The 14,490-nt window shown below is 39.2% G+C and overlaps 1 protein-coding gene across 1 annotated transcript in view; it reads left to right on the top strand.

Moving 5' to 3' along the window:
- PARG (poly(ADP-ribose) glycohydrolase) overlaps positions 1-14,490 on the top strand; it is a 122,941-nt gene that overhangs the window by 92,564 nt on the left and 15,887 nt on the right. Inside the window, exons 14-15 of the mRNA XM_088842097.1 lie at positions 1,705-1,783; positions 3,206-3,314. Of these exons, the coding sequence (XP_088698223.1) occupies positions 1,705-1,783; positions 3,206-3,314 (188 nt within the window). The remainder of the gene's footprint in view (positions 1-1,704; positions 1,784-3,205; positions 3,315-14,490) is intronic.

Below are 14,490 nucleotides of genomic sequence, written 5' to 3'. Positions count from 1 at the left end.
CTTTTTGGGGGTTGCCCAATGTTCTTTCATAACTAGATTCAGTTTATTCATTTTGGTAGGAACCCCACTGAAGTATGGACTTCCCTGATAGCTCAGTTGGTAAAGAATCCACCTGCAGTGCAGGAGACCCCAGTTCGATTCCTGAGTCGGGAAGATCCGCTCAAGAAGGGATAGGCTACCCACTCCAGTATTCTTGGGCTTCCCTTGAGGCTCAGCTGGTAAAGAATCTGCCTGCAATGCAGGAGACCTGGGTTCAATTCCTGGGTTGGGAAGATCCCTTGGAGGAGGGCATGCGAACTCACTCCAATATTCTGGCCTGGAGAATTCCATGGACTGTATAGTCCATGGGGTCACAAAGAGTTAGATACAACTGAGTGACTTTCACTTTGCTGCTGAAGTATATCTTTTGAAGAGAAAAGTAGGACCATAAAATCCACATACAACTTACATGTGTAGATAACTTACAAGTTAGCCCTTCAAATACGTTTCCTTCACTTATGGGGACCACATCTATGGATTCAATCAACTGCAGATTGTGTAGTACTGTAACATTTACCATTGAAAAAAATCTACAGTGTAAGGGCACCCATGCAGTTCAAACTCATGTTGTTCAAGAGTCAGCTGTACTAAAAATACCATTAATCTTAGTTCTCAATGTTGTCTTGTTTTTCTTGTTTTTTATACGTGAAAAGTATTGTCTTGCTCAAGGTTTTCAGCTTTTAATTTTACTGTTTTGTTGATTCTTATCAAGCCGTTATTGAGTCAACCATAGAAGTTGGAATGAGCTTATTTAGTTAAATAGTAGAACACTGTTGACACCATCGTTGTTGATATGTTCAGGTCCCATGAATTGGAAGTCTGTGTTAAATGCCAAGCTTGGTACATCTGATAAGAATTAACATTCTTATCAGATGTTAATTATGCTTTTTCTCCCTCCCTGTCTTCTCATGCATAATATCCTGGTTTTACAAAGCCCTTTGAAGTATTTTGCTATTGATAGGCAAATCCTCGGAGAAGGCAATGGCAAGCCACTCCAGTTCTCTTGCCTAGAAAATCCCATGGATTGAGGAACCTGGTAGGCTGCAGTCCGTGGGGTCGCTAAGGGTCAGACACGACTGAGCTTAACTTTCACTTTTCACTTAACTTTCACTTTTCACTTTCACACATTGGAGAAGGAAATGGCAACCCACTCCAGTGTTCTTGCCTGGAGAATCCCAGGGACAGGGGAACCTGGTGGGCTTCCGTCTATGGGGTCACACAGAGTCGGACACGACTGAAGTGACTTAGCAGCAGCAGCAGCAGGCAAATCCTAAATTTAATCTTATTGATACTTTTCTTAGGGAATGTTTTTATATAAAATTTATTTTCTCAACAATGCAAATTAAATATTACCATCAGATTACTGACACTGAAGACAGTGTACTTTTATAAAACACTATCTTTATGTACTCATAAAAGAAAAAATGAATACGACAGACTATTTTATCTTCTTTGTTGATTGGACCATTCATTCACTGTACAGTAAATATTGTGGTTGCTTCTGGAAGCATCATTTTTTTCTTTCTGTGAAATAATAAGTCATTAAGACTAGTGGGGTTTTTTATCTGCTTGTTTGTGTGTTTCTTTAACGGAGATCCTTTAGAAGGTGTAGTTTTTAAGAAATATTTTTTCTGAAAAATAATAGTGGCAGATTATTTGTTTCAGGTACTGAACAGTACAGTGAATACACAGGCTATGCCGAAACATACCGTTGGGCCCGGAGCCATGAAGATAGGAGTGAAAGGTGAGTTCATTTCTACTTTAGTATCACATGGCCAAAAGCTAAGGGATGTGGGCTTGACCCTGGTACATTCTGTCTTCCATCTACTCTTAGTTCAGAAATATAATTTTCTTCTTAAATTCAATAGTACAGGTTCACTAGTAGTTAAAACAGATTCACCATCTCTATATACTCAGAGAAGAACAGAGAAAGAAAAGCCAAATATCTAAACCAAGACCAAGAAAGGCACAACTCTTCTACAGGGATCTCTGCTGCTAGTTGTAAGCATCCAGTGAAGGTTAACTTCCAATAACAAACTTATTTCGAGTGGATTCTGATTACAACTTAAAGCCTTTAAACAGCCTTTTTAGTTGTCCTTAACTTCTGTGAGATTAGGCAAGTGAGGGAAACCTATGTTGGGACAATTTGCCTAATACCACAAAACGGTTGCTAGGAGAACCTATGGTGAACTTTGCTGCTGCTGTCTCTTGTTTCTTATTGAAATACATTCTTATACTTTGACATGTTTGCTTCCCCAGAGGCAAATTTTTATTGAAAACGTGTGTGTCGCAAATGTGTGTGTGTTTCACTGGGAAGAGCCATTGTGGCAAAAGAATCAGCCACTACCCTTGTGGCCATACAGCCTTATTCTTTGTTAATATCTCAAGTCCAGTTGCCAGTCTTCCTTTGTTTTGGATAAAATATATGGCTGCAACAGTTACTAAGGTGGATTTTTAATTCTTTATAATTATTTACAGACTAGCATGAAGGCTTCTGTTGCTATTCTTCAGTGTGAAGCATTGATGGGAATATCATTATATGCATGTTTATAAAGAGATGAATATTTAGAATTTCATGTTTCCAAAATCACCATCTCCTCCAACTTCTCCACAGGCAAATTGTTATTGTTATTGTTTGCTTTGATTTCTTTGCCTTTTTAAAAATAATTTTGTGCACTCAGCAGTTGAGCATAGCAGGTAGAATTTTGTATTGAATTGTTACACTTTTTTTTCCCACAGCACTTGACTCCTTGGGACTAGTTTTTGGACAATATAAGGCGATGTTACAAACTCAGTGACTTAGAGCAGTTCTTCCAGAACTGAGGAAAGAGCTCTTGTCCAGATACAAAGGCCAGGTCTTTAGTGTTGGGAGGAAAATAAAGAACTAAATCCCTTTGGTTTGCCCACCAAATCTTTTAACCTCGAAGACTCACGGTTAATGATGTATCTGTTTACAGTATGTTCTATCTTTTCATTTTACTGCTTAATGCTTGGTACTCCACAGTACGTGTGCCTTGGACTTCCTGATTTGCTGAGATGTAAAGTCATGGGTTGGTTTGTTTGTAAGGTATTAACCCCGCCGAAGTCTCCGAAACCTGCCCTCGTGGGGGTTATTGTTTGGTGAGTGCCTTTCCCCATTCCTCCTCTCCCGTCTGTCCTACCCCAGGGACGACTGGCAGCGGCGCAGCACTGAAATCGTCGCCATCGACGCCCTTCACTTCAGACGCTACCTCGACCAGTTTGTGCCTGAGAAAATCAGACGTGAGCTTAACAAGGCCAGTAACCTTATTTCTTCGTTCATCTGGCAGCCGTATCTAATTACTGCCATTTTATTAATGCTGAAATTAATGCTTTCTGGTAATTCTTGCAGTGTCAGTACGTCTGCCCTCAGCTCTCCTGATTTAATGGGTCTGTCAGCTTGTACAGGATGTACTTTCCATTTTGTAATTGTTTGATTACTGATGCCAGATAGACTGTTGCTTGATATTAAGCCCCACACATGCATTTATCTCATCAAGTACATTTAGCTGCTTTGGAACATTATCATTTTAAAACGATATAGAAATGAATGAACCTTAAAAGTTTTTTTCAGACCTGTCCAATGACACTTTCTCTGCAAGGTATGCTATCAGGATTAAAACAGATAAACCATGAACGTCAAGTCATTGTTGTTCTCGTCTTGGTAAGAGTCATGTAAATTATTATTTGGTAATTTGACATATTTATGATGGAATATATGGCTTTCTGTTTAGTTTTGTCTCCTATAATCATTTTCTTTTTTTAATTGTTACAGAAATATAAAAATGAGCTAGACCTATTGTGTAAGTTTTTAATAGTTAACCACAATAAATAAACTAACATACAATAGCATTCTAATTCTGTTCTCTAGGTAGATAGGGCCTTACCAAAACTGTTGCTTTTTTCTTTAGTTCCTCAAATTACTCTTGTAGCCAAGACTGACCCAATTCTGAAAATCATTTTTTAACTTCCATGAATAGGATTTGGTCGTGAAATTCATTATTAAGATAAGGTTTGTGGTTTTGCATGACTCCCATGTGCCAGTCCCTGCACAGACTTTTGGTAATGACAGCCGCCTGGGTGTCCCATTGCAAGGGAGCTGGGAGTGCTGTTGGACTGGCACGTGTGGCCCTCGGTATATCATCTTCACATCTTTCGCTGGGTCTCACCACAGGAATGGCCTCTGTGTGATGCTCTGCCTATCCCAGCTCAAGTACCAGACCTTTCATGTTGTTATTAGTAAAATAACCAAATAATCCAGAAGGCTTTTACTATGCTTAAAACTTAGGGGATATTTCCAGTATAATTACATTTGTTATCTTATATCCTAATGTACTTGAGAATCTAATTTGCTGTTGAACATATTTTTAAAATATACAATTAGGTTATTTTAACATTTGAAGTTCTCAAAGGAATCCCATAAAAAGTTTGAAGAGTAAGTGCATTATTTTCCAAAATTAAACTTATATACAGATTCCATTTTTCTTTAAGTAATTCCTCAGAAAAGCTGTCCAAAAAGACTGTTCTTTGATATGTCAACAGTTACAATTTCTCTTTTATCTGACTCATGGTACTAAGGAATATCTTTTAGGTACCTTTTAAATGTGAGCCTGCTTTCACTGTCTAAACTCTTGCCTTAAAGCAGTTGTCTCCAAGCACATGGTGTATTTATTACATAGCATATCAAGTAGAATAAGATTTATATTTAGCTTTTCATCAAAAGTGTGAATGTGTCACATGGTCATTGATAGTAGAAGACATTTATAATCAGTGGGTGTGGGGGTCCTAGGATACCAGGGAGGCCCTAATGCAATCTAGTATCCTTATAAGAAGAGATTAGGTCATACAAAAAAAATTAGGAGTGCATGCCAACAGAATAAATATCACGTGTGGGTCTGCATGAAGGTGACCTTCTGCACGCCAAGGAGAGAGGTCTCAAAAGAAACCAAACATGTTGACACTTGATCTTGAACTTCTAGTCTCCAAAAGAAAAGTAATGTCTGTTGTTTTAGTCCCATAGTCTATGTGGTACTTTGTTATGGCAAGAAATATATGGAAAGTTTAAAGAGACATGAATGAAAAGGAAATGTATTTAACCATTATTGTACATTAACACACATTTCAAGGTTCTTTTTTTTTATGGATAATATTTATATTCCCACAAATACTTTCCTGCAGGAGCTGGGTCATTCACTTTTACAAATATAACCCTGGACATAAATAAATATTCTCATTTTTAATTCCCCATGGCTAACTGATGACACCACAACTTGGAGAGCATAGTAAATTAAATGTTTTACATCTCATTGTGTTTTGTAAACTTCGGTTTAAAGAGGAACTCTATATATTAAATCATTTCAGAGATAATTTGTACAGTGCTATTTTTTTTATTTTTTGTATGCCAGAAAGAAACTAGATAGGAACAGAAAAACTCCATTTTTCCAAATGAAGCAGTAGACCAGTTTTCACCATCAGAATTCAACGTGGATCTCTGAACTCTAGGGGTCTTGCTACTTTTAGGCATTCCTCAAGCTTCCCAGGTGGTGCAGTGGTAAAGAATCTGCCTGCCAATGCAGGAGACATGGGTTGAGTCCCCGGGTTGGGAAGATTCCCCTGGAGGAGGAAATGGCAATCTGCTCCTACATTCTTGTCTGGAAAATTCCATGGACAGAGGAGCCTAGTGGACTATAGGCCATGGGGTTGCAAAGAATCAGACAAAACTGAGTGACTGAGGACATACACACACAGATAACAATTGAAAGGCAATCCCACAAAGTGCTTTATTATCCCTGGAAACAATTGACTCTATCCAGGCTCGTCGTATCCTATTGGACCCACATCATGACTGACAAGAAGAGTTGGTTTTTAAAGGGAAGAGTCAGACTCCTTTTATCTGACTGATATTGTGAAGCTGTGTTTTAAATCTGTGAAAGATCAGCTAGGTAACATTCTCTAGGAGAACTCTCTTTGGATTGGAAAGATTTATGACTCCAGGTTGTAAAAGTGGCAAATAGTTCAGCAAAGGAAGAAAGAAATCACCTGTGGAAAATTGTGTTTAGCCATGTTAGACTCAATCCAATAAGATTAAGTAATGAATATATTGCATGGAGTCATCTGGATCAGAAATTTAACAAAGTGAGGAGACCACCTGGGCAGGAAATCACCATTTACCTTTTAAAAACTAATGTATTGATTTTGTTATTTTTGTTATTATCACCAAATTCAGGAGTGGATTGTTACAGTGCTTGATTAACAAAACCGATCAGTCCTTGCTGTTGATAGTTCAAAGAAGTTCAACATCTGATCATTTATAATTTTTTCTTTAAGTCTGTTACTTTATTTTCAGGAATATTGGTTCAAAATGTATCATTTTTAGTGAGTTTTCCCTTCAGTTTCTCAGTGTATAGAATCAGAATAACCATAGAAATATATAATCTGATCTCTGATTTCATACATGGGAAATCTAAGGTCTAAAGGATGTTTTCACTTTATATTGCATCTTGAAAAGGCAACATCTATTTATTAAGGTTACAGTTATTTTAAAGACAAAAAATCATCCATAATTTTACCTTTCAAATAATTGTTTTCATTTTTGTAGGACTTTCCACACAAATATTAAGTTTCATATAAATGTGTTCAAAAGTGACATAAATATTGTATTTATTTAATTTATCCATAATTATATTTTTCATACTTTCTAGTGATCTTCATAATAATATGTTTAATGGCCATAAAATTAGTTGGATTGATATATGAGGACTTAGCTGATATACTAAGACTTAGCTATTAGTTTTTTAACTAAACTAATAGGTGGTCCCAGGGTTCTCTTTGTTATATGCAATGTAATAAACATCTTTGTGGAGCTTCCCTGCTGGCTCAGATGGTAAAGAATCTGCCTGCAGTGCGGGAGACCTGCATTCAGTGCCTGGGTTGGGAAGATCCCTTAGAGAAGAGAATGGCTACCCACTCCAGTATTGTTGCTTGGAGAATCCCATGAACAGAGGAGGCTGGTGAGCTACAGTCCATGGGGTCACAGAGAATCAGACATGACTGAGCAACTAACACTTTCACTTTAAACATCTTTGTACAGTTGTTATTTAATCAAATAAAAGAAACTTACAAAGAAGAAATTTATTAAATTGTTACTGAATCTAAGGATAATTTTAAGACTTAATATTACTTTATTCTCTTCTAAAAGATTCTTCAGTTCAGTCGCTCAGTTGTGTCTGGCTCTTCGACCCCTTGGACTGCAGCACACCAGGCCTCCCTCTTCTTCCCCAATTCCTAGAGTTTACTCAAACTCATGTCCATCGAGTCGGTGATGCCATCCAACCATCTCATCCTCTGTCATCCCCTTCTCTTCCCCCTTTCAATCTTTCCCAGCATCAGGGTCTTTCCAGTGAGTCAGTTCTTCACATCAGGTGGCCAAAGTATTGGAGTTTCAGCTTCAGCATCAGTCCTTCCAATGAATACTCAGGACCGATTTCCTTTAGGATGGACTGGTTGGATCTCCTTGCTGTCCACAGGACTCTCAAGAGTCTTCTCCAACGCCACAGTTCAGAAGCATCAATTCTTCGGCACTCAGCTTTCTTTATAGTCCAACTCTCACATCCATACATGACTACTGGAAAAACCATAGCTTTGACTAGACGGACCTTTGTTAGCAATGTAATGTCTCTGCTTTTTAATATGCTGTCTAGGTTGGTCATAGCTTTTCTTCCAAGGAGCAAGCGTCTTTTAATTTCATGGCTGCTGTCAGCATCTGCAGTGATTTTGGAGCCCCCAAAAATAAAGTCTGTCATCATTTCCATTGTTTCCCCATCTATTTCCCATGAAATGATGGGACCAGATGCCATCATCTTAGTTTTCTGATTGTTGAGTTTTAAGCCAACTTTTTCACTCTCCCCTTTCACTTTCATCAAGAGGCTCTTTAGTTCTTCTTTGCTTTCTGCCATAAGGTAGTGTCATCTGCATATCTGAGGTTATTGATATTTCTCCCAGCAATCTTGGTTCCAGCTCATGCTTCCTCCAGCCCAGCATTTCTCATGATGTGCTCTGCATATAAGTTAAATAAGCAAGGTTACAATATATAACCTCAACGCACTCCTTTTCCTATTTGGAACCAGTCTGTTGTTCCATGTCCAGTTCTAAGTGTTGCTTCTTGACCTGCATACCGATTTCTCAGGAGGCAGGTAAGGTGGTCTGGTATTCCCATCTCCTTAGGAATTTTCCACAGTTTATTGTGATCCACACAGTCAAAGGCTTTGGCATAGTCAATAAAGCAGAAGTAGATGTTTTTCTGGAACTCTCGCTTTTTCAATGATCCAGCGGAAGTTGGCAATTTGATCTCTGGTTCATCTGCCTTTTCTAAATCCATCTTGAACATCTGGAAGTTCACAGTTCACGTACTGTTCAAGCCTGGCTTGGAGAATTTTGAGCATTACTTTGCTAGTGAGATGAGTGCAATTGAGCATTCTTTGGCGTTGCCTTTGGGATTGGAATGAAAACGGATCTTTTCCAGTCCTGTGGCCACTGCTGAGTTCTCCAAATTTGCTGGCGTATTGAGTGCAGCACTTTCATAGCATCATCATTTAGGATTTGAAATAGCTCAACTGGAATTCTATCACCTCCACTAGCTTTGCTTGTAGTGATGCTTCCTAAGGCCCACTTGACTTCGCATTTCAGGATGTCTGGCTCTAGGTTAGTGATCACACCACCGTGATTATCTGGGTTGTGAAGATCTTTTTTGTGTAGTTCTTCTATGTATTGTTGCCACCTCTTCTTAATATCTTCTGCCTCTCTTAGGTTCATCCCATAAGAAAAACAACCCGTGTTGCAGTCCATGGGGTGGCAAGAGTTGGACACCGCTGTGCGACTGAGCAACAACTAGGTCTCAGCTGTGGCGTGTGAACTCAGTCGCAGATGTGGGGTCAGGTTCCCTGACCACGGGTCATACCCAGGCCTTTGGCATTGGGAGCATGGAGTCTTAGTCACTGGGCCACCAGGGACATCCCTTTAGGCACTTTTTATATTTGTTTTTAGGAAATCACAGTATTCCAAAACATAAAATCATTATCAGTATGAACTATGTATTAGTTTGTTAGACAAGTATGTTATATTGACTTAATATAAACAACTCCTTAGGACAATAATTAAATTATTAATCTAGAAAACAGTATAATGTATTTGTAGTATAATGAAGGACATAATTTAATTATATTCTCTTAGGCCAGCTAAAACTGACTTTGCAGCCTGACTTCTTCTTCAGTTTGTGTGTGCTCGTGCATGTGTGTTGCAGGGATGTTTGTACAGAATATTCACCTGAATACCATCTATTTCCTGGGCCGAGTTCTGGGCCTGTAGGTTTTGAAAATTGTTTTCTTTGTTTCCTTTTTCAATTTCTTGGCTTCCTTCCTAAATCTCTTTTTACCACTTCCCAGCTGGGCTCTAGTTTTTAATTCTAGATACCAGTATTTTCCTCCTGCCGCTTGGTTCTCAAGGCTTCCCTTGGCAACCTTCAGAACTCCACAATTCCCTCTCTTCTTAACTTCCCATCAAAACTCATTCACTCAGTCGTGTCCAACTCTTTGCAACCCCATGGACTGTATAGTCCATGGAACTCTCCAGGCCAGAATATTGGAGTAGGTAGCATTTCCCTTCTCCAGGGGATCTTCCCAAACCAGAGATTGAACCCAGGTCTCCTGCATTGCGGGCGGATTCTTTATGAACTGACCAAGGGAAGCCCAATACTGGAGTGGGTAGCCTATACCTTCTTCAGAGGATCTTCCGGACCCAGGAATTGAACTGGGGTCTCTTGCATTTCAGAATGTTCCACAGTTTATTGTGATCCACACAGTCAAAGGCTTTGGCATAGTCAATGAAGCAGAAATAGATGTTTTTCTGGAACTCTCTTGCTTTCTCCATGATCCAGCGGATTTTGGCAATTTGATCTCTGGTGCCTCTGCCTTTTCTAAAACCTGCTTGAACATCTGGGAGTTCATAGTTCATGCACTGTTGAAGCCTGGCTTGGAGAATTTTGAGCATGACTTTACTAGCGTGAGAGATGAGTGCAATTGTGCGGTAGTTTGAGCATTCTTTGGCATTCTGAAAGAGATGGGAATACCAGACCACCTGACCTGCCTCTTGAGAAACCTGTATGCAGGTCAGGAAGCAACAGTTCGAACTGGACATGGAACAACAGGCTGGTTCCAAATAGAAAAAGGAGTACGTCAAGGTTGTATGTTGTCACCCTGCTTATTTAACTTATATGCAGAGTACATCATGAGGAATGCTGGGCTGGAAGAAGCACAAGCTGGAATCAAGATTGCCGGGAGAAATATCAATAACCTCAGATATGCAGATGACACCACCCTTATGGCAGAAAGTGAAGAGGAACTCAAAAGCCTCTTGATGAAAGTGAAAGAGGAGAGTGAAAAGGTTGGCTTGAAGCTCAACATTCAGAAAACAAAGATCATGGCATCTGGTCCCATCACTTTATGGGAAATAGATGGGGAAACAGTGTCAGACTTTATTTTTTTGGGCTCCAAAATCACTGCGGATGCTGATTGCAGCCATGAAATTAAAAGACGCTTACTCCTTGGAAGGAAAGTTATGACCAACCGAGATAGTATATTAAAAAGCAGAGACATTACTTTGCCAACCAAGGTCCATCTAGTCAAGGCTATGGTTTTTCCTGTGGTCATGTATGGATGTGAGAGTTGGACTGTGAAGAAGGCTGATCGCCGAAGAATTAATGCTTTTGAACTGTGGTGCTGGAGAAGACTCTTGAGAGTCCCTTGGACTGCAAGGAGATCCAACCAGTCCATTCTAAAGGAGATCAATCCTGGATGTTCATTGGAAGGACTTATGCTAAAGCTGAAACTCTAATACTCTGGCCACCTCATGCGACGAGTTGACTCACTGGAAAAGACTCTGATGCTGGGAAGGATTGGGGGCGGGAGAAGAAGGGAACGACAGAGAATGAGATGGCTGGACGGCATCACCGACTCGATGGACATGAGTTTGAGTGAACTCCGGGAGTTGGTGATTTATGGGGAGGCCTGGCGTGCTGTGATTCATGGGGTCGCAAAGAGTCAGACACGACTGAGCGACTGAACTCCTGCATTTCAGGTAGATTCTTTACCAACTGAGCTATCAGGGAAGCCCCATTCTGAGCCAGGAGTATTTATTGGTATCTTCTACTTACTGAGGTTTGAATGCTTCTTTTTCCCACTTTTAAGTAATTTATTAGTGAAAAACAAATAGTTCTGTCATGGTGAATGTTAGGTCAGGCTGTGATGAGAGTTTAATAAGCAAGTTTTCCTTTACTGCTCTGATTAATTTTCTCAAGTGCTCTGGCTTATGTGGGGAAAAATTTGCTGCCAGTGTGGAGCTCTTGAGAACTCCTAGCACATCCCCCTATGAAGAAAGAACTTGACAATTCTTTTGCCATCTCTGTCATTATCTGATCTTTGTTTCTTACCAAAGAAGCTCAGTTATTATCCTGATTAGCGGCCCTGTCCTGGTCTCTGACATGTGAGGGATCTCTCTCCTTACTGGGGAGTGGAGAGAAGCAAGGGTTATCCCTCTCAAGGGGCTCAGAAGAGCTTGCTGCTTCTCTCTGATTTCTGACCTTTGAAGTGGTTGGTTTAAACACAATAAATGAATTTTGTAATAAACAGCCAAGATATGGAAGCAACCCAAGTGCCATGCCCATCATTAGACAAATGGATAATGTATACAATGAGACATTATTCAGCCATTAAAAAGAATGAAATTCTACCTTTTACATAATTGTGGATGGGCCTAGAAAGTATTTATGCTTGGTGAAATAAGAGAAAGACAAATACTATATGATATCACTTATATGTGGGCTTCCCTGGTAGCTCAGATGGTAAAGAATCCACCTGCAATGCAGGAGACCTGGGTTTGATCCCTGGGTTGGAAAGACCCCTGGAGGAGGGCATGGCAACCCATTCCAGTATTCTTGCCTGGAGAATTCCCATGGACAGAGGAGCCTGGTTGGCTACAGTTCACAAGGTTACAAAGAGTCGGATATGACTGATCGACTAAGCACAGCACAGCATCATTTTTATGTGGAATCTAAAAAATAATACAAATGATGTACATGTAAAACAGAAACAGACTCACATATAAAACAAACTAGTGGTTACAGAAGGGAGTGGGAAGGGATGGGGGGCACATTAGGGTTACGGGATTAAGAGATACAAACTATATAAAATAGACAAGCAACAAGGATATATTGGACGACACAGGGAATTATCGCCATTATCTTGTAATAACTTTTAATGGAGTATAATCTGTAAAAATACTGAATCACTTTGCTATATACCTGAAACTAATAAATCAATTAGACCTCTATAAAAAGGAACTTTGTATTTAATCATTAGTTATCCTTTTACCTATTTTACAAGTATTTTACATCGTTTAATTTCTATCTGATTACCTTTTTAAAGTTTTATTTGATTAAAACAGCAGATGCAGGATAACTTCAGTTTTATAGTTTGTTTCTGTTGTGGCCATTTTTCAAGGTTTTTTTTTTTTTTTTTTTTAGTAAAATTTGGTTAGATTTTGCTTCTGATAATCTAAATATTTCAAACTCTCTGTTGTTTGGCTTTTATTTTACTAAGCTATTTTTGCTTATTAAAGAAAATTTAACCCAGATGTGTAGAGATAGCAGTATTGGAAGAGACTAAAGTCGTTCTGATGGCATAAAGCAGAAAACATTAACTAGGAGGCTAAGAAATTTTCCTCTTCATCTAGGCCTGTTAGGAGAATTTGACAGGAAAGCAAGTGGCAAAGTTATGTCTATTGTGACAGAAAGGCTGTTCCCTTTGTTGGCATAAAGGCAGAGACTCTGTACCTTTCAAGAAGAACCTGCTCAAAAAAATTGAGCTCTTTGATAGTTTTGACCTGAAAGAGATTTTCAGAAGCTCTATGCATCTGATTATACAGGTAATTTGTGAGTTCTAGTGTAAGCTCTGTACCACAGCATTGAATAATGGTCTGGTACCAACTTATAATTAATATCTGCCAGGATTTACAGCCTAGGAGGAGGTGGAAGAAATAGCCTTGTTAATCCATCCAGACACTGTGTAAAATAAATTTTTATACCTTCGTAGCAACTTCAGAGAGCAATTTACAGTATTACGTGTGGGTTTCGTAGAAGCATCTTTCTTTATCCTTGGTTTTTCTCTGGGAACATCTGTCACACATTGTTCTTTTTATTTTATTTACTATTATACATAAGCTATATTTTATGCTTTGCTTGGTACTTGAGAAAGCCCAGGGGATATTTGCTTTGCTACTATATTAAAGTTGTTAACATAGTCTGATAGTTTCAGAAAACTAGTTAGGTGGCAGAAAGACCAACTAGCCTGACAGCAAAGAAATGGAAATCAGAAACTCTAGGACCTTAAACTGCGATCTTCTCATATGTAAAATGAACTGTTCATTTAATTAATACACAGCCAGCATCCTCAGGATATACTGTACTTTTTGCAGGTAACTGGCAAATTTTAAAATAAAATAATCTAGCTTAAAATACCGGAGAAGGCAATGGCAAGCCACTCTAGTACTCTTGCCTAGAAAATCCCATGGATTAAGGAGCCTGGTAGGCTGCAGTCCGTGGGGTCGCTAAGGGTCGGACACGACTGAGCGACTTCACTTTCACTTTCACACATTGGAGAAGGAAATGGCAACCCACTCCAGTGCTCTTGCCTGGAGAGTCCCAGGGACGGGGGAGCCTGGTGGGCTTCCGTCTAAGCGGTCACACAGAGTTGGACACGACTGAAGTTACTTAGCAGCAGCAGCAGCTTAAAATACAGCTGTGAAACTAGAGTCTTGGAGCTGGAAGGGATTTTAAATGTTATCTTATAGCCAGGCATAGGAGTCCCTTTTATATATAGGGACTCATTTTATATATAGTCGCTTAAGTGTTTCAGTGGCAAGAAACACATTTAAAAGCTAACCACAGATATTAATCTAGTCCCAATAATTCAGAGAGTGCTGAGGAAGCCTAATAGTAATAACTCTTTACTATAATGAAAAATAGTAACCAAAAGTTTTCGAATAAAACACTGTTTTAAATGCCTTTCTGTCCATTAGTCCTTCATAGTTCGTAACTGGAATCCCATTAATTCTTGAAGTATCTCTGATACTTTCATTTATATTTGTTTGAATTGGGGAGGGGGGACAACTGAGACCTGTGTTGGCTTAAGGGCTTTGACTTGCCCAGCATCAAAGCAAATCAGTAATTAGAACTGGTCATTTCTTACTCTCTTCCTTGTATAATCCCAGATTTTCTCTTTTTTCCCTCTCCTTTGGCTCCTAGGAAAAAAAGGAGAGAGAGATAACAAAAGCTTGATAATGGATACTGATCCTAGTACATCAGTCAGAAATACTGCTAGTGTC

The sequence above is a fragment of the Moschus berezovskii genome, chromosome 12 (genome assembly GCF_049115385.1).
Source record: "Moschus berezovskii isolate FMDL1 chromosome 12, NW_MosBer_1.0, whole genome shotgun sequence".
In the NCBI taxonomy this organism is placed as follows: Eukaryota; Metazoa; Chordata; class Mammalia; order Artiodactyla; family Moschidae; genus Moschus; species Moschus berezovskii.
This window is presented reverse-complemented; position numbering and strand designations above follow the sequence as displayed.